This window comes from Pan troglodytes, chromosome 2 (assembly GCF_028858775.2).
Source record: "Pan troglodytes isolate AG18354 chromosome 2, NHGRI_mPanTro3-v2.0_pri, whole genome shotgun sequence".
Lineage (NCBI taxonomy): Eukaryota > Metazoa > Chordata > Mammalia > Primates > Hominidae > Pan > Pan troglodytes.
Genome location: NC_086015.1, coordinates 54,343,478 through 54,370,461, shown reverse-complemented (window position 1 = coordinate 54,370,461; position 26,984 = coordinate 54,343,478). Strand labels below are relative to the sequence as shown.

The following is a 26,984-nucleotide window of genomic DNA, read 5'->3' as shown; positions in this document are numbered from 1 at the left end:
GTATCTCCGTGTGGTGCTTTGTGGCCGTCCGGGGTGGGGTGTGAGGAGGGGACGAAGGAGGGAAGGAACGGCAAGGCGGGGGCTCTGCGAGAGCGCGCCCAGCCCCGCCTTCGGGCCCCACAGTCCCTGCACCCAGGTTTCCATTGCGCGGCTCTCCTCAGCTCCTTCCCGCCGCCCAGCCTGGATCCTGGGGGAGGCGCTGAAGTCGGGGCCCGCCCTGTGGCCCCGCCCGGCCCGCGCTTGCTAGCGCCCAAAGCCAGCGAAGCACGGGCCCGACCGGGCCATGTCGGGGGAGCCTGAGCTCATTGAGCTGCGGGAGCTGGCACCCGCTGGGCGCGCTGGGCAGGGCCGCACCCGGCTGGAGCGTGCCAACGCGCTGCGCATCGCGCGGGGCACCGCGTGCAACCCCACACGGCAGCTGGTCCCTGGCCGTGGCCACCGCTTCCAGCCCGCGGGGCCCGCCACGCACACGTGGTGCGACCTCTGTGGCGACTTCATCTGGGGCGTCGTGCGCAAAGGCCTGCAGTGCGCGCGTGAGTAGTGGCCCCGCGCGCCTATGAGAGCGGAAGGGGCAGCCAAGGGGCAGCGCAGTCGCCGCGGGTCAAGTCGCGGCAGAGGGGGTCGGCGGGGACAGCTCCCGAGGACTAGGTCCGTTACTTTCGCCCCATCGCTGAAGAGTGCGCGAAAATGGTTTATCCCTTGTCGCACTCCACTCGTATCTGGGCCACAGATGAGCAGAGGTGGCTGCTTATATGTAAAAATACGCTGATTTTAAGTTTCTTATCTTTAAAATGCCTTGGCTCTTCTTGAGAAAGGGTTTGTGCCTACTGTCCTCGGAGTCCATCTTCCCAGGCTTGCCTCTTCTCAAACTACTCATGACCCCCTCCAGAACCTTTAGGGTGAAGGGAAATTACCACCTATGGGAGGGAGCCTGGAAAAAGTTAGAACCTTTGGTGGGCCCCCTGCAAGCAGGAGTTTTGTTGAGTCTTTATTTAGCAAACACCCTTTTCTGACCCAGTGAATCAGATGCTAAAATATGCACGCAGCCACACACCCAGCAGTCCTTCTGCACCCCTGGGAATCGCCAGCAAGCAAAGGTTGCTCTCCCCTGGGTAGACACCAGCTGGAATCACCAGGGGTGCTTTTACAGTCCTCCCCCCTAGCCTGGATCCCACCGCAGACCTGTTGAATCAACTGCTGGGAGTGGACCCTAGGCATCAGTAAATTTTAAAAACTCCCCAAATTATTGTCACATGGAGTCTGGGTTGAGCATCACTGCTCTGGCCTATTTAGGAACTTGTGGATGGATGGTGTCCCAGGTCTGTGTGTGCATGGAGACCCTCTCATCCGGTACAAGAGGACATCACAAATTCAGCTGGGGGGAGCACAAAGTTGTGACAGAATACAAAGAATGAATAAGGGGCCGAGCGCGGTGACTCATGCCTGTAATCCCAGCACTTCGGAAGGCGGAGGCGGGTGGATCACCTGAGGTCAGGAGTTCAAGACCAGCCTGGCCAACATGGTGAAACCTCATCTCTACTAAAAAATAAAAAAAAATGAGCCGGGCGTGGTGGTGGGTGCCTGTAATCCCAGCTACTCGGGAGGCTGAGGTGGGAGAATTGCTTGAACACAGGAGGCGGAGGTTGCAGTGAGCCGAGATCGTGCCACTGCCCTCCAGCCTTGGCGACAGAGTGAGACTCTGTCTCAAAAAAAAAGAAAAAGAAAAAAAAAAAAAGAACAAGGCTGGGACATTGCAGCGTTCTCAAAGAGAAATAAAGTAGCCATGGAGATAAGAAGCAGGATGATTTGGGCATGTTTATCAGAGGTAGAGACAAGGGAGAAATCAAAGATAAGTTTGGGTTTTTGTCTCCAGTAACTGGGAGCCTAGTGGCCATTTTTGCTGCAAACAGGAAGCTGGGCAAGTGTAGCAGTGAGGCGGAAGAAAAGGGAATTAAATTTTGGCCATGTTCACTTGAAACGTCTTTTAGACATCCTAGTGAAGGTACTGGCACGGAGGATCTAGTCTGAGGGTTTAGGTCAGTGTTTCAGCCGTGGATCTGGGGCAGATGAGTGTAGACAGACCAGGCCAGCGATCAGGACTGAGCCCAGACTTCATCGTGAGATATGGAAGTTGAGTCAGAATCTGCAAAGGAGCTGAGCAGGAGCTGCAGGGGGTAGGAGGAAAACTGGGAGAGTGTAGCCCCTGGGAGTCAAAGGGAGCAAGCTTCAAATGATGCTGAGGGGGTGAGAATGGAGAATGGAACACTGGATTCCATTTAGTAGTACACAGATCGCTGAGGACCCTGTCCCGGGCAGTTTCCTGGAGGAAGAGGCAAGCCTGGCTGGAGTGGGTAGAGGGGAGAGTGAAGGCGAAGGATTAGAGTGTATAGAGACCAGTGTCTTGGTCTGAGGGGAGTAGAGACAGGTGACAACCACAGGGCAGACGTAGGTTAAAGGTGTTTAGTTTTTCCTTCAAGTAAATGGGCAGATGTATTCCATATACGTTCCCAATGAAGGGCCGGGTGCGGTGGCTCACGCCTGTAGTCCCAGCACTTTGGGAGGCCGAGGCGGGTGGATCACCTGAGATCAGGAGTTTGAGACCAGCCTGGCTAACATGGTGAAACCCCGTCTCTACTAAAAATACAAAAATTAGCTGGGCGTGGTGGCGGGCGCCTGTAATCCTAGGTACTCAGGAGGCTGAGGCAGAAGAATCGCTTGAACCCAGGAGGCGGAGGTTGCGGTGAGCCGAAATCGCGCCATTGCACTCCAGCCTGGGTGACAAAAGCAAGACGCAATTTTTTGTTGTTGTTTTTTTAATTGCCAATGAGGAAAGGGGAAGTTCCGCGCTAGGCGATAAAGATCCAACTGTTGAGCAGGCCTCTGCCTGTGGCCTTCCGGCCGGTTTCCAGACGCCCAGGGTGGCCAACATTAGAGTCCGCGTAGCAGTGTGAGGTAACCCACTGAGATAGGTCGGGCCTGCGGAGCCTGGCGAGCAGCGGCCCTCTCCCTGGGGCTTCCCTTCAATCTCCGGGACATTTCCCCGACCTGGGGCTCCTCCGCCTCACGGCCAGGCCTCTCTGCAGATTGCAAGTTCACCTGCCACTACCGCTGCCGCGCGCTCGTCTGCCTGGACTGTTGCGGGCCCCGGGACCTGGGCTGGGAACCCGCGGTGGAGCGGGACACGAACGTGGTGAGCGCGGGGCCGAGGGCGTATGGGAAGGGCGAGGATGGGCAGGCCACAGTGCAGGCATTCTCGAGGGCTGCCTGGGTGCCGCGCGCAAGGAGCGTTCTAATTGCCGATTTCCCGGCGGCAGAGAGAGGCTAATTCTGCGCGGGGACTGGGAGGGGAGCCTGGATTGCCGGCTCCGCAAGGACTCCACCCGCTGCAAGCGGACCCGGGCCCAGGCTGACCCAGGCTCCGCGCACGCGCACTTCCCGCACCTTCCCGCCCTCGCCTCCGGCCAGAGGCCACTCTTGTGCGCTTGCCCGGACGCTGGCACCCGCCCCCGTTCCCTGTGGTAGGTGGGGTCTGTGAGTGGAGCTGCCGGAGCGATGAGGTCATTCCTGGGGGCGAAGCGTGCGTGTCCCCGCCCCGGCGTTCCTGCCCCAATGAGACAAGAGCTAGATCCCGGCGATCTACGTTTCAGTCTTAACGGTTGCGGCGCGGCTCTGGCCCGGGCGCACGCGCACACTGACACGCGTACACGCACGCACGCGACCGGGGCGGTGGTTGGCGGCTACGGACGCGCGGGACTGGGGGACGGGCGGGTACGGCTATGGGCGAGGCGGAGGCGCCTTCTTTCGAAATGACCTGGAGCAGCACGACGAGCAGTGGCTACTGCAGCCAAGAGGACTCGGACTCGGAGCTCGAGCAGTACTTCACCGCGCGAACCTCGCTAGCGCGCAGGCCGCGCCGGGACCAGGTGGGAGCCAGGGGGTGCCGGCGGGCGGGAGGGGAGGCGGTCGCTGGAGCTCCGCCCTCCCCGGTCCGTTGCCGCGTCCTGGGTCGGTGGGCAGCCCCACCCTCCTGGCTACGTGGCTCCCCGCGGGTCCTGGCCGGGGACCTGCCCGCGGAACCGTGCGTAAGACCCCGATTCCACCGCCTAGATGCAGGGTGCCGGGGCCCCCTTGGTTTCTGTCACAGACAGGTTGAACACGGAAAAAGCAGCTGTGTGGCTTGTGGTAGACCTGAGCCGGGCATTATCCAGCTATGACTAAAGCCGACCGAGCAGTCTGGACTAGCACCTCGATTTCCGCGTTCGAATGCTCCTGCTCCCTCCTTGGGGAGACTAGGGGAGGATGTGGAGAGGGAAGAGTCCTCGCCAGGAATTGAGAAGTATGTTTAGGAAAACTTGAGAGGCAGAGAGAGATCCTGCTCCTCCATCTGCACTCCTGTATGGAGCCAGCTGAGCCCTCACCTCTTCCCTGTTCTGGCCTGTCACCAGCTGCTGGAATGTGGAAGATTCTGATCCCTTCCTCTAGGGTGGATCTGGAGAAAGATTTGGGAATAGATAGGAAAGAAGTCTTGTTTTGGACCATAAGCATTCAGGAGCACTTTACCCACAGGAAGGGGGAAAGCTAGATTATAAAATGCCTAAAGAGGTGGAAAAAGAGATCCAGGTTACTAACCCAGGACTGTAAGGTGTCTCGGAACCTCCTTGGTATCCCCATTATCAGAGAACTGTGTGCCAGATGCCATTGGTGTGACCACCAGGCTCAGAGAACCAGGCCTAGGCACCAGGAAAAAGAAACAGGGACTGTGAAACTCAGTATGCCTGGCAGCAATGGGGCGGAAATCCTTATTTAAGTGGATTTGTGAGTGATGCTTCAGATAAAGTTTTACAAAATTCCTTACAAAATGGGTGGTGCTCAGCACGCCAAAATCTTAGCCCAGAGCTTGGGTGCAAGGGTTGAGTTGAGTGTAGACCCCTGGGCTTGTCTTCATGTCAGTCAGTCCTGAGCCATTTTCCACTGTGGAAAGGTGGGAAAACCACAAGACACTAACCAACTGAAAAGGAGGGCTAGCCACGGAGGTGCACACCTGTAATCCCAGCTACTTGGGAGGGTGAGGCAGAAGGATCGCTTGAACCTGGGAGGCAGAGGTTGCAGTGAGCCAAGATCGTGCCACTGCACTCCAGCCTGAGTGACAGAGTGAGACTCTGTCTCAAAAATAGAAAAGGAAGCCAAGTATGGTAGCTCACACCTCTAATGCCAATGCTTTGGGAGGCCAAGGCAGGTGGATCATTTGCAATCAGGAATTCGAGGCCAGCCTGGCCAACATGGTGAAACCCTATCTCTACTAAACATACAAAAATTAGCCGGGCATGGTGGTGTGTGACTGTAGTCCCAGCTACTTGGGAGACTGAATCACTTCAACCGGGAGGCAGAGATTGCAGTGAGCCAAGATCGTGCCACTGCACTCCAACCTGGGTGACAGGGTGAGGCTCTGTCTCAAAAAAAAAGAAAGAAGGCTGGGCTTGGTGACTCATGCCTGTAATCTCAGCATTTTGGGAGGCCAAGGCAGGCAGATCGCTTGAGGCCAAGAGTTCGAGACCTGCCAGGCCAACATAGCAAAACCCCGTCTGTACTGAAAATACAAAAAAATTAGCTGGCCATGGTGGTGTGTGCCTGTAATCCCAGCTACTGGGGAGGCTGAGGCAGGAGAATCACTTGAACCCAGAAGACAGAGGTTACAGTGAGTTGAGACTGGGCCACTGCATTCCAGCCTGGATGAGAGAGCAAGACTCTGTCTCAAAAAAAAAAAAAAAAAGAAAGAATAGGAGGCTGAGAAGTCCCAAGTTATATGTTAAAAAAAAAAAGAAAAAAACATCAGTTTTAGGCCAGGTGCAGTGGCTCACACCTTTAATCCCAGCACTTTGGAAAGCCGAGGCGGGTGGATCATGAGGTCAGGAGTTCAAGACCAGCCTGGCCAAAATGGTGAAACCCCGTCTCGACTAAAAATACAAAAAAATTAGCCAGTTGTGGTGGCAGGCACCTGTAATCCCAGCTACTTGGGAGGCTGAAGCAGAGAATTGCTTGAACCCAGGAGGCAGAGATTGCAATGAGCCAAGATCTCACCACTGCACTCCAGCCTGGAAAACACAGTGAGACTCCGTCTCAAAAAAAAAAAAAAAACCATCAGTTTTTATGGACAGTGGTAGAGTGGAGGGTGGGTCCCTATGGTGCAGAAGGGAAATTCCATGGTCCTGCTGTGCATCCGACTGGGATGGCTGTTGAAATCCTCTTCCAGCAGGCAGCTTTGGAAACAGAAAAAGAAACTCTTCCTCCTTTAGAATCCTGGAAGGGCTGTGCAGTGCCTCTAATCCAAGTCTGTTTTCTGAGTGAAGATAGGGAGGTTCATCACCAGAAGGGAGGGGCTGGAAATGAGGTCACTGCATCCCAGCCCAGGGCTCCTGGGTCATCCAGGAAGGGAAGAAGGAGCAAGCTTTCTGATTGTTAGGTAGGAGCTCAGAGCCATCACAAGAACAAGTTAGCACCATCCCTGTGCCCTCCCTGTTCTGCAAACAAAATGATCTTCCTTCTTGCCCTGGCACTAGAGTCTGTCTGGCATTTCTCCTGCCCCTAGTACTCCTCCCATCTGGGTACTTCTTCCCGTTGGTGTACTGAACAAACACATCCACTGCTTTATTCACAGCCTCCAGCCCTCATTTTCCAGGGCCCACACCATTTGTTTTTACTAACCCGACAAGGTTGCCCACTGTCCCCAATAAGGTTTGTACTGGGGTTTTTACTCCAATGCTCTTCTCCATCCAGGAGACCTTTGGATACTTGGGGAAGAAAATGAGCTTAAGTTCCCACCCCTCCCCCTTTACCTTTTTCCTGTAAGGCCCTGGCCTTAGTTCTTAGCCCCACATCCTTGCTGGCTGCAGAATAGCAGCGGGTTCTGGGTAAGGAGCATTCTGCTAAAACGCTTCACCCTGCTCCCTCATCTGTCCTCTCCATTTGTCCCCATCAGATGGTTTAAGTGCTTAAGGGGACTCCAGGGCAGAGTCAGGGAGAACCCTGGCTCTCCTGGGCTAGGCACAAGATCATTCTACAGGAAACCTTGTGGGAATTCTTCTGGGACAAAGTATTGGTCAGCGCTGAGCTTAGCTGTGTCTGTGACACTCGCATTCTAACTAGGGCCTATCTGACGTCAACAGGAAGTAAGGCTGATGCAATGGGGCCAAGGGAGTCTGGGAGAAGAAAGTCAGTTCAGAGCCCTGGCTGCCCTGTCCCACACTCCACCCTTCCGGCAAGAATCCAGTCCCTAGATGAGGTGGGGAGTGAGTGGTCGAGTTAAAAATCTCTGGGTCGGGTACGATGGTTCACGCCTGTAATCCCAGCACTTTGGGAGGTGAAGGCAGGCGGATCACTTGAGGTCAGGAGTTCAAGACCAACCTGGCCAATGTGGTGAAATCCCATCTCTACTAAAAATACAAAAATTAGCCGGGTGTTTTTGTGGCACGCGCCTGTAGTCCCAGCTACTCGGGAGTCTGAGGCAGGAGAATCGCTTGAACCCAGGAGGCAGAGCTTGCAGTGAGCCAAGATCCAGCCACTGCACTACAGCCTGGGCGACAGAGTGAGGCTTCGTCTCAAAAAAAAAAAAAAATCTTTGGGCCAAATCTCCAGACAGCACGGGCAGGTGCAGAAACCCACCAGGAAGCTGCCTGTGTACCTCTGGCAGATTGGAGCCTGGCCTAAAGCTGCCTTTTATGCAGCTTGGGTCAAGGTTAAACATCATGTCACCGTGATTTTTCTCACTATGTGTGAGACATGGAGAACTGGCTCCAAGTACTACTCTGTCCACTGGTGGCTGGACTACTGATGTGCACCACTCTCCACTCCTCTCACCCTGCAGTGGGTCATGGCCCTGTGCCGGGGCAGAGGAGAAAAATGGGCTGCCTTCTCCAGGACAAACCCTCACTCCAACTCAACTAGGGTGCTGTGATCAGAATGTGCAATTGAGGTGTGATTTTACTGAATTTTTTTTTTTTTGAGACCGAGTTTCGCTCTTGTTGCCCAGGCTGGAGTGCAATGGCGCGATCTCAGTTCACTGCAACCTCCACCTCCCGAGTTCGAGCAATTCTCCTGCCTCAGCCTCCTAAGTAGCTGGGATTACAGGCATGTGCCACCACGCCTGGCTAATTTTGTATTTTTAGTAGAGACGGGGTTTCTCCATGTTGGTCAGGCTGGTCTCAAACTCCCAACCTCAGGTGATCCACCCGCCTCGGCCTCCCAAAGTGCTAGAATTACAGGCGTGAGCCAACGTGCCCAGCCTGTTTTTGTTTTTTGTGTTTTGAAGCAGGGTCTCACTCAGTTCCCCAGGCTGGAGTGCAGTGACACGATAATAGCTTACTGTAGCTGCAATCTCCCGGGCTCAAACGATCCTCCCACCTAAGCCTCCTGAACAGTTGGGACTACAGGCACACAACCACACCTGGCTAATTTTTTTTTTTCTTTTTTTAGTAGAGATGAGGTCTTGCTATGTTGCCCAAGCTGGTCTCAAACTCCTGAGGATCAAGTGGTCCTCCTACCTTAGCCTCCCAAAATGCTGGGATTGCAGATGTGAGCCACCACACCCAGCCTGATTTTACTTTAAATGAGAGTCCCTCTTCAGAGTCCCTCAGCTGTTCCTGGCCCCTGGCCATGTGCCTTCAGTTGCCCCTGCTTCTGTGGTATCCTTAAGGCTACATTCAGTGCTGAGGCCCTAGGCAGGCAGCAGAGAGAAGCCAAATGATTCTGTCTTTCCCTTATCCACCCAGAGCATGCAGAACCAGGAGCAGTGGTGGGTTCAGGGTGGGCACCAGCTATGTATATGTACATCAGGGACAGGGGGCCAAAGGCAGTCAGTTTCCAAAGACTGCCCCAGAGGCCATTTTTCAGAGAAGCCCTGGGTTCCTCAAGGGCCCTGTGTCCATGCTGGCCCATCTTGCAGGACGAGCCTGTGGAGTGGGAGACACCTGACCTTTCTCAAGCTGAGATTGAGCAGAAGATCAAGGAGTACAATGCCCAGATCAACAGCAACCTCTTCATGAGCTTGGTGAGTTGACTGCTCAGGAAGGGGGCGTGGGGAGGAGCAGGTACCCAGCTATGTGCCTGATACTCAGAGGGTCACAACTGAGGTTATCTTGGGTGGGCGCAAGCAGTAATTTGTGCATACCCAGCCTAGCCCCAAGTAGACTGACATCTCACCTGGAACCTATTATCAAGGTTTGGTTTCTCTATTTCTTTAGAACAAGGATGGTTCTTACACAGGCTTCATCAAGGTTCAGCTGAAGCTGGTGCGCCCTGTCTCTGTGCCCTCCAGCAAGAAGCCACCCTCCTTGCAGGATGCCCGGCGGGGCCCAGGACGGGGCACAAGTGTCAGGCGCCGCACTTCCTTTTACCTGCCCAAGGATGCTGTCAAGCACCTGCATGTGCTGTCACGCACAAGGGCACGTGAAGTCATTGAGGCCCTGCTGCGAAAGTTCTTGGTGGTGGATGACCCCCGCAAGTTTGCACTCTTTGAGCGCGCTGAGCGTCACGGCCAAGGTGGGCTTCCCACCCCACCCTATGTGAGGGTATATACGCATGCACCTGAGCATGCAGGGGCTGAGCAGCTGGCCCTGTCTCTGATCATTACTTCCCCTTCACAGTGTACTTGCGGAAGCTGTTGGATGATGAGCAGCCCCTGCGGCTGCGGCTCCTGGCAGGGCCCAGTGACAAGGCCCTGAGCTTCGTCCTGAAGGAAAATGACTCTGGGGAGGTGAACGTGCGTACATAGTTCTTAGTTTCTTGGTTGTCACTAGACAGGACTGATGGGCTGTAGCTACAGTAAGGCTTGGAGGAGGAATTGTGCTGGAAGACAAGCCCTGCAAAACAGTTCCAGGAGTGTATAGGCATTGTAACTAAAGCAAAGGCTTCCAGACCACTCATGCCAAAGCCTAGGGTTGTCCCAAGAAGCCAGGAAGAATTGTCTTGGTGCTTTGATCTTTCCTGGTGTGGAAAATCTTCTGGAGATGCAGGAGTCCATCTAATGACATGAGGAGGCCCCCTTCAGACTTTTTACCTGGAAGCTTTCTGGCTCCAAGGTATTAGGCCTGTGGAGTGGAATTAGACTCAGAATATGCCTGACCTGTCCACAGGTAATTGGGGAACATCTGACTTGGTTGTCTCAGTAAGGTGACCGTTTTGTAGGGCCCATCTTCCATACAAACTGCTGTCAGGGATCCTACCAGAGATCATTCAGCCAAGAGCCTGACATCAGAAAGCCCAGTCCTAGCTTGTGTGAACATGAGGTGCTAGTCTTCTCTGGGGAGGGTCTGCTGGCTTGGCCATCCCTTCTGCAGCCTGTACACTCCCCTTTTGCCCCTTGCAGTGGGACGCCTTCAGCATGCCTGAACTACATAACTTCCTGCGTATCCTGCAGCGGGAGGAGGAGGAGCACCTCCGCCAGATCCTGCAGAAGTACTCCTATTGCCGCCAGAAGATCCAAGAGGCCCTGCACGCCTGCCCCCTTGGGTGACCTCTTGTACCCCCAGGTGGAAGGCAGAGAGCAGGCAGCGCCAAGTGCGTGCCGTGTGAGTGTGACAGGGCCAGTGGGGCCTGTGGAATGAGTGTGCATGGAGGCCCTCCTGTGCTGGGGGAATGAGCCCAGAGAACAGCAAAGGAGCTTGCTCCCTGTGTCCACCTGTGGGTGTAGCCAGGTATGGCTCTGCACCCCTCTGCCCTCATTACTGGGCCTTAGTGGGCCAGGGCTGCCCTGAGAAGCTGCTCCAGGCCTGCAGCAGGAGTGGAGCAGACAGAAGTCTCCTCAATTTTTGTCTCAGAAGTGAAAATCTTGGAGATCCTGCAAACAGAACAGGGTCATGTTTGCAGGGGTGACGGCCCTCATCTATGAGGAAAGGTTTTGGATCTTGAATGTGGTCTCAGGATATCCTTATCAGAGCTAAGGGTGGGTGCTCAGAATAAGGCAGGCATTGAGGAAGAGTCTTGGTTTCTCTCTACAGTGCCAACTCCTCACACACACCCTGAGGTCAGGGAGTGCTGGCTCACAGTATAGCATGTGCCTTAATGCCTCATATGAGGAGGATGTCCCTGGGCCAGGGTCTGTGTGAATGTGGGCACTGGCCCAGGTTCATACCTTATTTGCTAATCAAAGCCAGGGTCTCTCCCTCAGGTATTTTTCATGAAGTGCGTGAATGTATGTAATGTGTGGTGGCCTCAGCTGAATGCCTCCTGTGGGGAAAGGGGTTGGGGTGACAGTCATCATCAGGGCCTGGAGCCTGAGAGAATTGGCTGAATAAAGATTTAAAGATCCTCCTGCTGTTGGAATCTTTTATACATATAAAGTTTTTGTAGAGACATGAGTCTCTCTGTGTTGCCCAGGATCCTCCCAACTTGGCCTCCCAAAGTGTTGGGATTACAGGTGTGAGCCACCCTGCCCAGCCTGGACTCTTTATTATTATAGGCGCAGAGCTGCAGTTGCCCCTCATGGTGCCAGAAGTTGCCAAGGGTGATGGACAGGCTCCCAGGTGTCTTGCAAAGTCACCATGGACCAATTTGTGAAGATGTAGTATGCATATATACTTGGTCATCACTCAGCTCCCTGGGGCTCAGGTTGTGGTGGAGACAAAAATGGACTGCAGTTAGAACTTAGGGAAACTGGCCGGGCATAGTGGCTCACACCTGTAATCCCAACACTTTGGTTGGGCTAGGTGGGCAGATCACTTGAGGCCAGGAGTTCGAGGCCAGCCTGGCCAGCATGGCGAAACCCCATCTCTACCAAAAATACAAAAAAAATTTAGCTGGGCGTGGTGGTGGGCGCTTGTAGTCCCAGCTACTCAGAAGGCTGAGGCAGGAGAATCGCTTGAACCCGGCAGGCAGAGGTTGCAGTGAGTGGAGATCACACCACTGCACTCCGATAGAGCAAGACTCCAACTCAAAAAAAAAAAAAAAAAAAAAACGGCCGGGCGCAGTGGCTCAGGCCTGTAATCCCAGCACTTTGGGAGGCCAAGGCGGGTGGATCACCTGAGGTCGGGGGTTCAAGACTGCCTGACCAACATGGTGAAACCCCGTCTCTACTAGAAATACAAAAAAATTAGCCGGCATGGTGGCAGATGCCTGTAATCCCAGGTACTCGGGAGGCTGAGGCAGGAGAATCACTTGAACCCTGGAGGCGGAGGCTGCAGTGAGCCGAGATCGTGCCACTGCACATTATCCTGGGCGACAAGAGTGAAACTCTATCTCAAAAAAAAAAAAAAAAAAAAAAACCATCCCTTCAACATACACCACGCTCTGGGAGAAGGTGTGGCATAACCCCTTCACCAAATACAGAGCTGCCACCGTGGAGCAGACACTGCTCGTGATACCGAGGGTATCGCTGTTAACAATTCTTGCTTTCATTAAGCATGGACTCTGCTGGGTTTGAAAACACTGAATTCGAAGTTCTTCAGAACTGAATGTAACTATGTGAATCTGGCCAGTTCCTTAATTTTCTTTCAACTTGGTTAGTTCACATAAGCGTGGCAATCGCAAAAATAACAGCTGTGAAAATAGAAGCCAGATGGGCACCCGGCGGTCTGGCCTTAGGCCCTGAAGTGCAGGTTTGAGGATTGGTGCTTGCGAAGTCCTGCTAGGCCTGAACTCAGGTGTTGGGGGACGTCAGAGCCGCCAAATACACCCAAAAGACCGGGAGGACTCACGGCCACCACTTTCCTCGGTGGGAGCTGTCCCAGCTGGTCAGATCGCGCTTGCTGGGACCTGGGATCTCGCAACGCATGCTGGGATGCCCAGCATCTAAGGGCGCCCATTGGTCCCGCCCCCACGACTTGAGCAACAGCCAATCAGAGGTGGCAGCGTGCGGAAGCGGAAGTGAGGTTTCCGTGGAGACAGCCGAGCCTGCGGAAGGCGGCGGCGGCGGCACCTGCGATCAGCGGCTGGGGCAGGTTATGGTGGTGCGGACTGCGCTGTGAGCACAGCGGCCACGGGGCCCGCCATGCGCCGGCGGCCCTGACATGGGCGCCAGCGGGTCCAAAGCTCGGGGCCTGTGGCCCTTCGCCTCGGCGGCCGGAGGCGGCGGCTCAGAGGCAGCAGGAGCTGAGCAAGCTTTGGTGCGGCCTCGGGGCCGAGCTGTGCCCCCCTTCGTATTCACGCGCCGCGGGTAAGGGCATGGGTTCCACCCTGGCGGGGGGAACAGGCGGGCGGCCAGGCGTCCCGCGCCACGGGGGAACTTCCACCGCTGTACCCCACTACAGCCAAGCCAGGACGACCCCCATATTTTGAGCCTCATTGGAGCTAGGGGTGGAGAAAGCCGGGCAGTGGTCTCCTGGCGGCCTGGCCACTCTGAAAGTCTCCCTAGGGAAGAGTGGGCCTGAGGCTTGTCACTGGGCAGACCTTCCGCACGGTAAAGCTAAGCTAGGGCCTCCATAAGATCTCTTCCTTTCATCCCTTCCGGCTCAGCCTGCATACTGAAGGGTCCTAGCCTCCCTTTCCCCCCCAGTTATTCCAAGGGGATAATAACCCTCTGTTTAGGCTGCTTTTCCTGACAGTAGTGGGGCTGAACCTCTGAGCGTAGTGGCTGGGAAAGCAGGGATAGGCCTCAGTATTGGGGGTGAGGCTGAGGAAAAAAGACCCTCACCCAGTTATGTTCTCCAGATCCAGAGCGCTGACCTACCCACCCAACCCCCAGCCCAGTCTCCCAGAGGCCCGCACAAGAGTACCAGATTGGCTTGGCTCTAGTGGGCTCTTGGAGATAGGCGCTCCCTGTGCTAGAGATTTGGCTGTAGACACCAGGAAGACCCAACAGTGGCAATTCACCAGCCACCTGGGGTGTGGGGTCAGGGGAGACGCAGCCTTCATTCCTTTGTGCTTCTTCCTAGCTTAGGCTTCTGCTATTTCAGTCTTTGACACTGGGCCAGCAGCATCTTCTGGAGTGAGACCAACATGCCCAGGCCACCACCCTGCCCACTCTAGAAGTCCTGGGCGAAGGCAAAGTCCTGATATTAGAATGGCTGCCCTTGCTGAACAAATCAATGATGAGAACTGGCCTTGGTGGCTGCCTGGATGGTGTGCTCTGGTGTGGGCTCTCTTCTTGGGGGTCTGACATAGTAGCACTGCCCACCCATCACCTCACTTCCCACTTTCTTCTAGTAGACCCCAAACCCCAGGCAAAGGATTCTCCAGGCAGGCCAGGCACAGTGGCTCACGCCTGTAATCCTAACACTTTGGGAGATGAAGACGAGTGGATTGCCTGAGTTCGGGAGTTCGAGACCAGCCAGAGCAACATGGCAAAACCCCGTCTCTACTAAAATACAAAAAATTAGCAGGGTGTGGTGGTGCATGCCTGTAGTCCCAGCTACTTGGGAGGCTGAGGCAGGAGAATTGCTTGAACCCGGGAGGCAGAGGTTGCAGCAAGCTGAGATCGCGCCACTGCACCTCCAGCCTGGGCAACAGAGTGAGATTCTGTCTCGAAAAAATTTTTTTAAAAAAAGGATTCTCCAGGCATATTATCCTCTTTTCTTCCCACTTGGGGTTGGGAAGACCACAGACTTCTCCGTGACCTGTGACATTTGCCATGCCCAGGTGTGGGGCTCCAGCCCAGCCTGTTCCCTTCTCCCTCTACACAGCTCTATGTTCTATGATGAGGATGGGGATCTGGCTCACGAGTTCTATGAGGAGACAATCGTCACCAAGAACGGGCAGAAGCGGGCCAAGCTGAGGCGAGTGCATAAGAATCTGATTCCTCAGGTGAGGGGCTGGGCAGTGGTCACAGAGCCTACACTAAGCGTGTGGAGGTGGACCCAGATGGGATCTGTTGTCATGGTGGGGGCTTTTGCGGGGGGATCTGGGAGGAACAAGGAAGCTTCCCGAAGTAGAGGCCCTGAGCTGACCCTTACTAGCCTCTGTTTCCATGGCAGGGCATCGTGAAGCTGGATCCCCCCCGCATCCACGTGGATTTCCCTGTGATCCTCTATGAGGTGTGACCCTGGGAGGTGGCAGACAGAAGCACCCCCTGCCCCGGCAAGAAACTCCCAGGCTCAATCAAGGTGTGACTTCCATTGAGGAGCCCAGGCTGGGGCCACAACCCTGAATAAACTCCGTTGGCCCATAACCTTCAGCTGTGAGCGGGTCAGTCCCGCAGTATTGGTTGGGTGTTGGTTTGTGTGTGGACAAGAGGTGGTTGGTGGGTGGTGAAGGCTAATGGCAGAGTTAGCACCCCACTCTCCCAAGCCACCCCTGCAAGCAGCACAGCAGGGCATATACCAGTCAGGAATGCCCGTTACCTGGTTCCTTGCCTGGTCTGCTTTCTTCCAAGTTTGCCTGGGGCCTAGCCCTGCTAGAGGCTACAGCACTTTACAAGCAAGGTATGCCTTCTTCCAGCCCCTAGGCTGTGGGCACTGTATACAAGTAGGAACTTCCTTTCCTTCACTTCCCTTTTAACCCCTAGTCAGAGCATTTCAGCCGTTTGCTACCTCGATTCCTCCTGTGTTGGACAGAGGCTGGGGGCAGTGCCAGCCTGATTCTTCCGACCTACCTGCCATTGGTTCCCGCCTTCAGATGGATGGACAGTTTGCTGGCTATTGATAGGAGTGGGGACTGGGTGGGGGCTTCTCCCTCTACCCAGGGCTGGGCTGATCCCCCTACTGCAACTAACTGTTGCCCCCCCCACCCCGAACCCCCAGTTGAGGAGTTGAGAGAGTGCAGGCTGGGGTCAGGACAGGCTGCGGATGCTTGTGCCTATGGGGAGTTACTCCAACCCACCTATTCTGTCTAATCCCCATGGCTTTGCACCAAATCCTCCACCCCTCCAATTGGGAGGGGACTGTTCACCACCTTGTGGTAAGGGACAACACCCTAAGGCTGGTGCCAGTAGTTATGAGTAGCCTACCACCCCCTCCCTTACAGTAACCCCCACCCCTTCAGGATCAGTCAAGGGAAAGCACTAGAACCCCTGGGTAGGGAAAGAAAGGAGGGAAAAACCATAAAAGGAATACTTATAATGTGAAGGTTTGTAAATAGTCCATGATGATGTCGTGGCAGAGTCTGATTTCTATATAGAGGTGACTTTCTTTTTAAGTACTGTGCAAGCTCTGTGCTTCTATAATGTGGGAAATGGCTTGGGGAGGATGGCCCCTAGCTTAGGAAGACTGTTGTGTTATTTGTTCAATTTCAATAAAATGATTTGTAGATCCTGCACACGAGAGTGGCATCCTGTGGGGGCTCTGACACCCAGTGTCTAGACTACCACCTGGGTTCAATAGGTAGGCCTGGCACAGGACTCTGGCAGGCCCCCTATGACCAGCAAAGCCCAAGGGTAAGTCTGAGCCCAGCCTGTGGCCATCCCAACTGTGGCCAGCAGGTGGCTGTGTGTTCACACAGACCTCACTGCAGGCCCCCTGCAGGGTGGGAGGGCACTCATTTATCTGTTGTGATCCATGTGGTGGTGACCCTTGGAATCAGAAGGCCCTGGGATACTTCACTAAGAATTGGCCCCACCTGCCTGATCTAAGGTGAGAGAGTGTGACCCAAGATAGTTCTGGAATATCTGTCTTAGCTGTAGCATCGCCAGCTGACCCTAAGTGGGGTCATGGCCTGACCCCCATGGACCTCAAAGGCCCAGCTTTAATGGACAGCAGCCAGATAGGTGTCCCCATGCCCTTGGCCTACTGCCAGGCTCAGCAACCCAAACTCATGTGCCTCCTCTGAGGCCTGCCTGTGGACACCATGGGAGAATGAGCTCAGGCTTCTGTTTCAGCAAGCAAGGCTCGGCCCACTAGTATTGCCCCTGCTGTCTGTTGCCCCCATCTTCTCATCACCTGCAGCCTGCCCACTGTGGTCATTCTGCCTGCACTTCTCAGGGGCTGCTATAAGGCAGATTCTCTACTAGGCTTAGGCTTTGACTATCAGTCCAACTCCCAGTTAAAGAGGGGAGATTTCAGGGACAGGCTTCTGAGTGTAGGGAGCTGGTCTGCCAGTCTTTCGGAGGTTTGAACTTGTCAAGGCTAGGGCAGGATCACCATATCCAGCCTGGACTTGCAGTTCTGTGGGGTGCCTCCCCATACCCCCATAGGATGCCAAACATGAGGCCCTGTCATCCTCCATGGCCCCCCTCTACTGGCTGTTCAAGGCCCAGGGCTCTCCCATGCCAGATAGCATCCTGTCTCCTACCACCACTGTCCCAGCCTGAGGGAACTCCCTGTGCTGGGCCTACCCAGCTGACCCCATCGCTGGAAACAATGGGGGTCAGGCAACACTTCCCCACTCTCTCCTGCTGGGCTGTGCTCACTTCCTTCCTGCTGGCTGCCTGAGGAAGTGTCCCTGCCCTGGGACAGTCTGGCCTAGCCTTTGTTTCCCCCGGGGTCCCCACCCATGGAGCTTTCAAGGCTTCTGGCCCCTGTGAAGCCAGCACAGTGGTACAGGGACACTGCACCTTCCCCTACCACGTCTTGGACTCCTTGGTCCTCAGGGCCAGACTCCTGGGTATTCACCTACCCCTCACGCAGCCTTCTGTTGGGGGAGAGGCTCCTGGGCATTGGGCCATTGGGTTGTTGAGGGGTTGGCTCTGGGTGATTTGAGGGTAGGTAGATTTGCACCCCTGGAGAGGTCTGCTGGAACCTTGCTGCAGTCCTCCCTAGGGCCAGCCACAGGAACACCCCTCCCAGAGGAGTATACCCCTTTCCTCATCCATGTTGTAAGGAGCCCCCTACTCTGTATAGTGGACTCTGAAATCCATCCAGGAATGAACTCCAGCAGGAAAGCACTCTGCAGAACCCTCCCAGTCTGTCCCCTCCTCCCCAACCCACACAGTCACACTCACTAACACATTGTCCTGTCACACAGGATGCAGAAGCTCTCAGTGGAAAAAAACGGACTCAGCTACTGGAAGTCCCCCCGACCCTCCCCCCAAGGCTAGTTCCCTTCTTGGGCACCTGCTCTGGGGGACCATCAGCTGAACGACCCCCAAGTATTTTGACTCCCAAAAGCACCACCACCTGACCCCATCCTCTCACACCCTACTGGATTTGAGGATGGGCCCCAATCCTAGGGAAGGAGTGAAGAGGTTCCCTAGTGTTGGAAGCTGTGGGTGTGGGGGAGATTGGCACCTGATCCTGAGCCCATAGCCTTCCTGTCACCTGGCGCAGCTGGCGGGGCCAGATCCTACTCGGGAAGGGTGGGGAGGGCAGCCAGCCAGCAGGGCATTCTGGAGGGAAACGGTCAAGGCGATCTCCTCCCCCGCGCCTGTTCCTGGCCCTTTCCTCTCAGGGGGCAGCAGGAAGTGAGGAGAAAGGGCTGGGATGGGAGGCGGGAGCGGATGGGAGGGAATGGGGTTTATCAAGTCCTAGGCGAGCTGCCCAACGGGCAGCAGCTGGCGCAAGTAGCCTAGCTGGAGAGGCTCACCCCAGGAAGGAGGGAGGCCACCGACCTACTGGGCCGACGGACTCCCACACAGGTGAGCCCAGCGCAGACGGCTGGTCTGCACCCCCACAGATGCGCTCGCAGTTGCACTCCCTCCCTCTCCTGGCGCCCGGGAGGGTTAGGGGCTGGTGGCGCAGACGCGGGCCCTTTGGGGAGTTGAGTCTCGCACAAGGGAGCGGACCTAGGAAGAGCCGAGGTGGTTTCGCACGGGGCTCGCCAGGGTCTAAGCCTGCCCCCCACCGGGAGATGCCTGTGGAGCGTAGGGGGCGCTGGATACGGGATGGAGGCCCTGGGAGACCCCTCTTGCTGGCTTTCTCGGAGGTCCAGCCAGAAACTGCTGCAAGGAATGGGGGCCTCCTCGGGGTTGAGAGGAAGCCGGGCTCCCAAAGGACCTCAGAGACTGGGCAGAAAAGGACGGGATCTCAGGGATGACTGTCCCGCCCTGATGCGAGTCAGGGAGAGGGGCGGCCAACCTCCTAGACCCCTCTGAGCTTCCCTGCCCCCAACCCTGCCGGCCACGCCGCGACCCAAAGCCGGGCTGCCAGGATAACGACTGCCTCGGCCCTTCCTGGGCCGGCTAAGAAGCGGTGCTTGGCCCCTTCCCTCAGTCTGGCAGGGGGCGGGGCCTCCCTTTAGACGGCGGACCAGAGAAGGGGGCCCCTGATTCGTGGGAGGCGGGGCACTACTCTCCAGGAGACCAGAGGTCGCCTCAGGTCAAAGTCCCTTTTTCCACACAAAGGGGCCCCACGGCTGGCGTCTACGTTAGGGGGTGCAGAGCCAGATCTGGTGCTGCCCCCTGCCAACCTCGGAGTACCACAGCACCTCCTGATGGCCGAACGGGGCAACGCCTCCTCCTATTTCCCCCCCTCTCCCCGTCCCCCTGCCTAGTCCCTCACACTGTCTCTTTAAAGGGCTGGCGGCGCCGCGGAGCTGGGAGGACTGAACCACCGGCCTCGGGCTGCAGGGGGAACATTTCAGGCTGACTGGCGCTCGTGGCTGAGACTCCCACAGAAAGCCCGGCTCAGAGGGGCATTAGGGTCCCAAATGGGCGGCCACGTCCCTCTGCAGAGGACCTGGGGCTCTTCGAGCCCGAAACGAGGCACCGGCACCGAGAAAGGTGGACCACACCTTCCCGCCCCGTTCGCAAGTCCAATCCCGGGCCCACCTCCGCACTGGAGTCTTAAAGGGCCAGCGTGCCTGGGGGCGGAGCCAGCAGAGGCGCTGAGCCGGGCCGCGCCTGGGCGAACGGCCGGAGCGGGCTGGGCTGGGCCCGGGATGGCGGTGGCCCTGGCGCCGGTCCCGGTGGCGCCCCGCGCGAGGTGAGGGCGGGCGGTGCAAACCTGGCGGCTCTCTTCCCCTTGGGCTGGGGTCTGAATCCCCGGGGGTGCTCGCGGAGAGGCGTCCCAGAAACCCCACCCCCACCCGACCGGGCGCAGGCCCCACGTGTGGGGCGGGGGCGGGGTCCCGCACAAAGACCCGGCGGAGCGCGCTCTAGCCCTGAGCGGCCGGGCGGGGGAGGCGAGCGCGCGCATTCTCGGTGGCGGTGGAGGGAAGGGCCGGTCGGCCGGCGCCGCCGTGGGAGGTCCGCTGCCCCTTTGTCCCCACGGGGCCTCCTCCAAGCCGGGAGAGTGTCAGCGCTCGAGAGAAAGTCCGGACAGCCTCACTCTTCTGCCGGGCGAGTGTTACACGGATAGAAGCCTCCCGGCAGCGTTCCTTCCAGCTTCCTAGCCTCTGGACGAGCTGTTCCCTGCTTTACCCAAATGCTGTCGTTTCTCTGGATCAAGGGTTCTTCACGGTGTACAGGGTGGGCATCAGGGGTTCAGGGTTCTCTGAAACCATGTACTGGATGGTATGCAGGCATATATGTGACTCTGGTGAGCCCAAATTATCTAGTTCTTAGAAGGGTCACAGACCTAATAGAGATTTGTGCCGAGCCACAGGCTACCTGCTCCAGAAAAGAGCCCTGTGCTTCTGGCAGTGAGTTCCCAGGGTGCCTTGTCTGCCCTGCAGTGGCCTGTGGTCTCTCAAACCTATTACAGCCATGAGCACAGTGCCCCCACACAGCATGGGGTTTGGGAGCATAGATGGGCTTGAGGTGGGCACTTCCAGTATTCCCTAGACTGACTTGTTCTCCCCAACCCTTCTTCCAGTTCCTGAGCTGGTGCCAGGCAGGTGACACCTCCTGCAGCCCCCAGCATGCGGGCAGGCCCAGGCCCCACTGTTACACTGGCCCTGGTGCTGGCGGTGGCATGGGCCATGGAGCTCAAGCCCACAGCACCACCCATCTTCACTGGCCGGCCCTTTGTGGTAGCGTGGGACGTGCCCACACAGGACTGTGGCCCACGCCTCAAGGTGCCACTGGACCTGAATGCCTTTGATGTGCAGGCCTCACCTAATGAGGGTTTTGTGAACCAGAATATTACCATCTTCTACCGCGACCGTCTAGGCCTGTATCCACGCTTCGATTCTGCCGGAAGGTCTGTGCATGGTGGTGTGCCACAGAATGTCAGCCTTTGGGCACACCGGAAGATGCTGCAGAAACGTGTGGAGCACTACATTCGGACACAGGAGTCTGCGGGGCTGGCGGTCATCGACTGGGAGGACTGGCGACCTGTGTGGGTGCGCAACTGGCAGGACAAAGATGTGTATCGCCGGTTATCACGCCAGCTAGTGGCCAGTCGTCACCCTGACTGGCCTCCAGACCGCATAGTCAAACAGGCACAATATGAGTTTGAGTTCGCAGCACAGCAGTTCATGCTGGAGACACTGCGTTATGTCAAGGCAGTGCGGCCCCGGCACCTCTGGGGCTTCTACCTCTTTCCTGACTGCTACAATCATGATTATGTGCAGAACTGGGAGAGCTACACAGGCCGCTGCCCTGATGTTGAGGTGGCCCGCAATGACCAGCTGGCCTGGCTATGGGCTGAGAGCACGGCCCTCTTCCCGTCTGTCTACCTGGACGAGACACTCGCTTCCTCCCGCCATGGCCGCAACTTTGTGAGCTTCCGTGTTCAGGAGGCCCTTCGTGTGGCTCGCACCCACCATGCCAACCATGCACTCCCAGTCTACGTCTTCACACGGCCCACCTATAGCCGCAGGCTCACGGGGCTTAGTGAGGTATGTGTCTCCAGGGCCCTGCCTTTTTACTCCTTCCTTGAGGATCCACTGCACATTTGGGTTATCAGGGGCCACTATAGGACTGTACCTGTAGTTTATTGGCTGCTCCACATTCCCTCAAATCATTCTGTCTATAACCTGAAAGGGTGACATCATTATCCCCGTTTTTCAGATGAGAACAATTGAGGCACAGCGATGCTGAGAAGTTTGCCCAAAGTTTCCCAGCAAATCCAGAGCAGAGCTGGGACTGGGGCCCAGGCCTTCTAACTTTGGAATCCATCCTGATAGCTGCACCTAGGCTCAAGTGTGCCCTTGGCTTGGGAAACTGAGCCCCAAAAGTGGGGTGGAAATGGACTTAAATGTTTAAAAAGGAAGCAAAACAAATGAGCCTCTGCCTGGAGGTGAAAGGGGAGTTGAGCTGGGAGTTCAGCAGGTTGAAACAGGCTGGGGCCTGCCCTCCTTGTCTGTTCCTGTCACCCTGTGGTCTCAGTCTTCCCCAGTGACCATCCCTTTTCCTGCATAGATGGACCTCATCTCTACCATTGGCGAGAGTGCGGCCCTGGGCGCAGCTGGTGTCATCCTCTGGGGCGACGCGGGGTACACCACAAGCACGGTAAGCGAGACCCAGCCTGCCAGAGCTCAGTCTATGGGACAGACAGAGAGTTAGGGCCTTTGGCTACCAACCTCAGGTGGGCAATCCTAGTCTGGTCCCCTTGTCTGTCTCCCACCCGAGGCATCCCTGGTGGCAACAGGAGGAGGTCACCCCCGCCCTGCTCTCAGGAAAGAGGAAATGCTGTCCTGAACAGCTGTTGAGTTCCGCCCTTCCCCATCTGCCCAACTGGGTTCCGTTCTGTACCCCCACCCACTTCTCAGCAGGAGCAGGGACTGTGTGGCTCAGGTGCAGATTGAATGTATAAATGTGTGCAGTTAAAATAAGGTATAGTCATCACAGTGTGGACACAGTTTCCATCTGGGCCTGTGGGCTGAGGCAGCTGACCCTGACCTGTGGTCCTTGTCTTCTGCCTCCAGGAGACCTGCCAGTACCTCAAAGATTATCTGACACGGCTGCTGGTCCCCTACGTGGTCAATGTGTCCTGGGCCACCCAATATTGCAGCCGGGCCCAGTGCCATGGCCATGGGCGCTGTGTGCGCCGCAACCCCAGTGCCAGTACCTTCCTGCATCTCAGCACCAACAGTTTCCGCCTAGTGCCTGGCCATGCACCTGGTGAACCCCAGCTGCGACCTGTGGGGGAGCTCAGTTGGGCCGACCTTGACCACCTGCAGACACACTTCCGCTGCCAGTGCTACTTGGGCTGGAGTGGTGAGCAATGCCAGTGGGACCATAGGCAGGCAGCTGGAGGTGCCAGCGAGGCCTGGGCTGGGTCCCACCTCACCAGTCTGCTGGCTCTGGCAGCCCTGGCCTTTACCTGGACCTTGTAGGGGTCTCCTGCCTAGCTGCCTAGCAAGCTGGCCTCTACCACAAGGGCTCTCTTAGGCATGTAGGACCCTGCAGGGGGTGGACAAACTGGAGTCTGGAGTGGGCAGAGCCCCCAGGAAGCCCAGGAGGGCATCCATACCAGCTCGCACCCCCCTGTTCTAAGGGGGAGGGGAAGTCCCCTGGGAGGCCCCTTCTCTCCTTGCCAGAGGGGAAGGAGGGTACAGCTGGGCTGGGGAGGACCTGACCCTACTCCCTTGCCCTGGATAGTTTATTATTATTATTTTGGGGTCTCTTTTGTAAATTAAACATAAAACAATTGCTTCTCTGCTTGGATTTTGTAGCTGGGCTAAAGTGTATGCGAGATTCCAGAATTTCCCATGGGGTTTGAGCTCAGCTCTGTCTCTATGAAACCCTCTGCTGGGGACTTCTCGTGTAAGATGTATTCACCAAGACTTGGGGGCCCAGAGCTGCCCACTCTGGAGCTGTTCTGCTGGGGCAGGAGCCACCCCAGTGGGAGTGGAGGGACCCACATTCCATCCCAACACCAAGGACGTTGCTTTCTCCGTATTGGTTGCAAGGGAGTCAGGCCCCGCCTTGTGTGAGGGACAGGGCTCATTGTGTTTCTGCCACTTGCCCCTGTCCTCCCAGCTGGACCAGTGCCAGCCTCCTTGCCAACCCAAGGGAGAAACGTTTGATCTTCCCTGCTGTTCCCACAGGCAAGGGTGTCTCCTCCTTTCCCTGCTCCCAAGGGCAGTGGACACCAGCCACATACACCTCTCATCAGGGTCACAGCCCTCCCTCGGATCTGGTGGTGGGAGGTGGGCAGGGGATTGGGATCTGAATCGTGAGGTTCAGTCCCTGTCCCATTCTAGAGATGCCTGATGGGGCTGGGAGGTGGCATCTTGGGCCTGGGAGCAGGAACATCTTCTAAGGTCTGCTCCGTCCTGGCTGTGGGAGAGTATGGCTAGTCTCTGGCTGTCCCTGAGGAAAGAAGGAGCAGCTGGAGTTGTCAGACCAGCTCTGAGCTGCTTCACTAGCCCTGCCTCTGACGGGAGTGCATTCTGCCTCTCCCCTCAGCCAGCAACCCCACACCTGGGGTCCCGCCCATGTCCGTGATGACTCACCACGCAGCCCTGCTTCAGGAGGCTCTGGCTCTGGGGAAACAGACTCAAGAAGCCGTTGAGTGGTGAGGGCAGCCAGCAGCAGGGGAGCAGGGGTGGTGCCCTTGGAGATGCTTCCCACATTGGGTTCTGAAAGGTGAGGGCGGCAGCTCGATGCTCAGGAACAAATCCTGGGCAGAGGCTGGAGGAAGTTGGAGGTGGTGAAGGTGAACACTTCAGGGCTGGGGTGTGGCTTAGTGGCTGCTGTGGGCAGAGGCAGGAGGGGCAGCCCTAGAGCAGCACCAGGCCTGACTTCACCTAATACTGACTTACTCATTCAGTAAACGCTGAGCACACAGTGTGCCTGTGCTGGGCTAGGTGCTGGGGATGCATCCGTGATGCATCTATGAACCACACCAACAAAGACCCCCGTCCTTGTGGGAGTGAGAAAATAGAGGTAGATGCACACTAGATGCAAAGACCGAGATGCCAGATGGGAGAAACAAGCCCGGCCAAGCCAGTGCCAACCCAGGCTGTAAAGATATCCTTCCCTCACCTCTTTCGCCGGTGATGGGTAGAGAATGGAGAGGAGAGAGTGAGGTGGTAACACTGGAAAGGTGACGTGGTAAATTCACACAGTGAAGCAGGAGGTGCACATAGAAGTGGAGGGGTCCCAGGTGCTCATGGCCATGGTCGGGGGAGGCCAGGCTGGAGAGAAGATTCAGGTGTTGGTCAATAAAATGATGGGCCGGGTGCGGTGGCTCACCCCTGTAATCCCAGCACTTTGGGAGGCCGAGGCAGGTGGATCACTTGAGGCCAGGAGTTTGAGACCAGCCTGGCCAACATGCTGAAACCCTGTCTCTACTAAAAATACAAAAATTAGCTGGGCATCCGGGCCTGGTGGCTCACGCCTCTAATCCCAGCACTTTGGGAGGCCGAGGCGGACAGATCACAAGGTCAGGAATTAGAGACCAGCCTGACCAACGTGGTGAACTCCATCTCTACTGAAAATAAAAAATTAGCCGGGTATGGTGGTGCCTGCTTGTAATCCCAGCTACTCAGAAGGCTGAGGCAGGAGACTCGCTTGAACCCGGGAGGTGGAGGTTGCAGTGAGCCAAGATCACACCACTGCACTCCAGCCTGGGTGACAGAGTGAGACTCTGTCTCAAAAAAAAAAAAAAAAAATTAGCTGGGTTTGTTGGTGCACACCTGTAGTCCTAGCTGCTTGGGCAGCTGAAACACAAGAATCACTTGACCCCAGGAGGTTGCAGTGAGCGGAGAATGGGCCACTGAACTCCAGCCTGGGTGACAGAGCAAGACTCTGTCTCAAAAAAAAAGTTGCCACAATAAGATGATGGCACTTAGCAAAAGGACAGCAGGAAAGGAGAAAGGAGCTGTGGCCTGTCCCCCATACCTGTGACTTCCTGCACCTGTGACCTCCCCCACACAGATGTGACCCATGCATACCTCTGAGCTACCCCACCCACACCCAACACACAGAGGTGATCCAGACCACACCACTGTGACCTTTCCCACCTAGCTATGACCCCTACATACCTGTAACCCCTCCCATGTGTGACCCCATACAGCTGTTACCGTCTCCAAATAACTGACTCCTCCGCAACTGTGACCTCTCCTGCATAGCTGTGACCAGTACCCATCGAGCTGTGACCCCCTCCATATAAACCTTTATGAACCTCACATTTCTTCCCCCGGAGGATCTAAAAGATGGTCCTAGGGAAAGTGCAACTCAGGGAGAGCCAGCACTGTCCTGTGGGGAAAGCGGGGAGTGGGTAGGAATAAGGTAATGGGGAGTGATGCGGCTCAGAGGTCTGAAGTGTTGAACAACCGGAGACAGCAGGCGGGACTGGACCATCAAGCTGATGGACCCCAGACATATGTGTGCACACACACCACTTGAACCAATCCTACTGGACCAGCCCAGTAGGAGCAGGCCTGTGGGCAGGGCCCTGGGGTGGAGGAGGATTTCAGGCACCCTCAGCTTCTTCCTATGGTTCCACCATTAGAGCTTCTCCCTTGGACTGAGGCCAGCTGGAGAATGCTGGCCTGGTGGTTGCCTGGATTGGGCCAACTGCAGCACTAGGTTTCTGGGGGCACCAGGAGGTGGCATGAATCCTTGAGGAGGGGGGCCAGGGATTGCCTTGATGTTCTGTTCCCTCAGCCCTCAAGAGTTGTGCCAGGCTCTCTGGGCCTACATGGTCATCACTCTGGGACCCTGTTTCCTGAACTGGATCAGCAGCCACCACTTCTGGGGCTTGATCTTGTGTACAAGTCTCATGCTGTCCCCAGCATCCTGGGCCCTTCTTTCCCTCAGCCCTGCCAGCTTTTCTATCCCAGGCAGCCTGTAGGACCCAACCCAGATGGTAGTTAACTGTGAGATTCATTGCTTCAGTGGCCACCGTGCCAGGGGTGGCCTGGCTACAGTGGCTCAGTCTCAGACTTGACTCAGATCCAGGTAGCACTTTCACTTGGGCAGGGACGTGGTGTTTCCTTCAACCAACTCTGGCAGGCAAGGCTGGGCCCAAGCACCTACCAGGTGTCAATAACCAGCTTCTGAATCAGCTGTGAACCCAGAAAATCTGACAAAGGTCTCAGTTAACTTAGAAAGTTTATTTTGCCGAGGTTGAGGACTTGCTGGTGACACAGCCTCAGGAAGTCCTGAGGACATGTGCCCAGGGCGGTTGGGGCACAGCTTGGTTTTATAGATTTTAGGGAGACATGAGACATTAATCAATATGTAAGAAGCACATTAGTTCCAGAAAGAAAGGTGGAGACTGCTCAAATCAAGGCTCCCAGGCTCAAAGCACTGGGGGCTTCCAGGTCACAGATAGGTGAGAGACAGATGGTTGCATTCTTTTGAGTTTTTGGTAAGTCTTTCCAAAGGAGGCAATCAGAATATGCATCTATCT

General features: G+C 56.2%; 3 protein-coding genes across 11 annotated transcripts; all 3 read left to right on the top strand.

The window, feature by feature from the left end:
* Nucleotides 1-106: 106 nt before the first annotated feature.
* Nucleotides 107-11,301, top strand: RASSF1 (Ras association domain family member 1). Of its 6 annotated transcripts, none has more exons than XM_001168270.8 (6): nucleotides 120-533; nucleotides 3,084-3,190; nucleotides 8,939-9,043; nucleotides 9,237-9,534; nucleotides 9,639-9,754; nucleotides 10,361-11,301. In XM_001168270.8, exons 1-6 carry the CDS (start codon nucleotides 284-286, stop codon nucleotides 10,505-10,507), a joined length of 1,023 nt encoding a protein of 340 aa, XP_001168270.2. In that variant the 5' UTR covers nucleotides 120-283; the 3' UTR covers nucleotides 10,508-11,301. The 6 variants fall into 6 exon arrangements, with proteins under 6 accessions (XP_003950165.1, XP_001168270.2, XP_063661897.1 ...); XM_063805827.1 differs by having other exon boundaries at nucleotides 127-533; nucleotides 3,084-3,923; XM_063805828.1 differs by having other exon boundaries at nucleotides 222-533; nucleotides 3,084-4,336.
* A 1,520-nt stretch (nucleotides 11,302-12,821) lies between these two features.
* On the top strand, nucleotides 12,822-16,179 carry TUSC2 (tumor suppressor 2, mitochondrial calcium regulator). The gene is made up of 3 exons (XM_016941148.4): nucleotides 12,822-13,144; nucleotides 14,610-14,730; nucleotides 14,901-16,179. Exons 1-3 carry the CDS (start codon nucleotides 12,999-13,001, stop codon nucleotides 14,964-14,966), a joined length of 333 nt encoding a protein of 110 aa, XP_016796637.1. The 5' UTR covers nucleotides 12,822-12,998; the 3' UTR covers nucleotides 14,967-16,179.
* Nucleotides 16,180-18,264: 2,085 nt separating this feature from the next.
* On the top strand, nucleotides 18,265-23,287 carry HYAL2 (hyaluronidase 2). 4 transcript variants are annotated; one of them, XM_009445536.5, is made up of 5 exons: nucleotides 18,318-18,433; nucleotides 19,311-19,516; nucleotides 20,550-21,516; nucleotides 22,040-22,129; nucleotides 22,546-23,287. In XM_009445536.5, exons 3-5 carry the CDS (start codon nucleotides 20,596-20,598, stop codon nucleotides 22,954-22,956), a joined length of 1,422 nt encoding a protein of 473 aa, XP_009443811.1. In that variant the 5' UTR covers nucleotides 18,318-18,433; nucleotides 19,311-19,516; nucleotides 20,550-20,595; the 3' UTR covers nucleotides 22,957-23,287. The 4 variants fall into 4 exon arrangements, with proteins under 4 accessions (XP_516478.2, XP_009443811.1, XP_001168599.1 ...); XM_001168599.7 differs by having other exon boundaries at nucleotides 18,341-18,433; nucleotides 19,311-19,718; XM_516478.8 differs by lacking the exon at nucleotides 19,311-19,516 and having other exon boundaries at nucleotides 18,265-18,433.
* Nucleotides 23,288-26,984: the final 3,697 nt, after the last annotated feature.

Coding starts and splice junctions, on each gene's coding strand:
- TUSC2 (XM_016941148.4), top strand. CDS start 12,999: ATGGGCGCCAGCGGGTCCAAAGCTCGGGGCCTGTGGCCCTTCGCCTCG. Junction 13,145..14,609: donor TTCGTATTCACGCGCCGCGG/GTAAGGGCATGG, acceptor CCCTCTACACAG/CTCTATGTTCTATGATGAGG. Junction 14,731..14,900: donor ATAAGAATCTGATTCCTCAG/GTGAGGGGCTGG, acceptor TTTCCATGGCAG/GGCATCGTGAAGCTGGATCC.
- RASSF1 (XM_001168270.8), top strand. CDS start 284: ATGTCGGGGGAGCCTGAGCTCATTGAGCTGCGGGAGCTGGCACCCGCT. Junction 534..3,083: donor CAAAGGCCTGCAGTGCGCGC/GTGAGTAGTGGC, acceptor GCCTCTCTGCAG/ATTGCAAGTTCACCTGCCAC. Junction 3,191..8,938: donor TGGAGCGGGACACGAACGTG/GTGAGCGCGGGG, acceptor CCCATCTTGCAG/GACGAGCCTGTGGAGTGGGA.
- HYAL2 (XM_516478.8), top strand. CDS start 20,596: ATGCGGGCAGGCCCAGGCCCCACTGTTACACTGGCCCTGGTGCTGGCG. Junction 21,517..22,039: donor GGCTCACGGGGCTTAGTGAG/GTATGTGTCTCC, acceptor TTTCCTGCATAG/ATGGACCTCATCTCTACCAT. Junction 22,130..22,545: donor CGGGGTACACCACAAGCACG/GTAAGCGAGACC, acceptor TTCTGCCTCCAG/GAGACCTGCCAGTACCTCAA.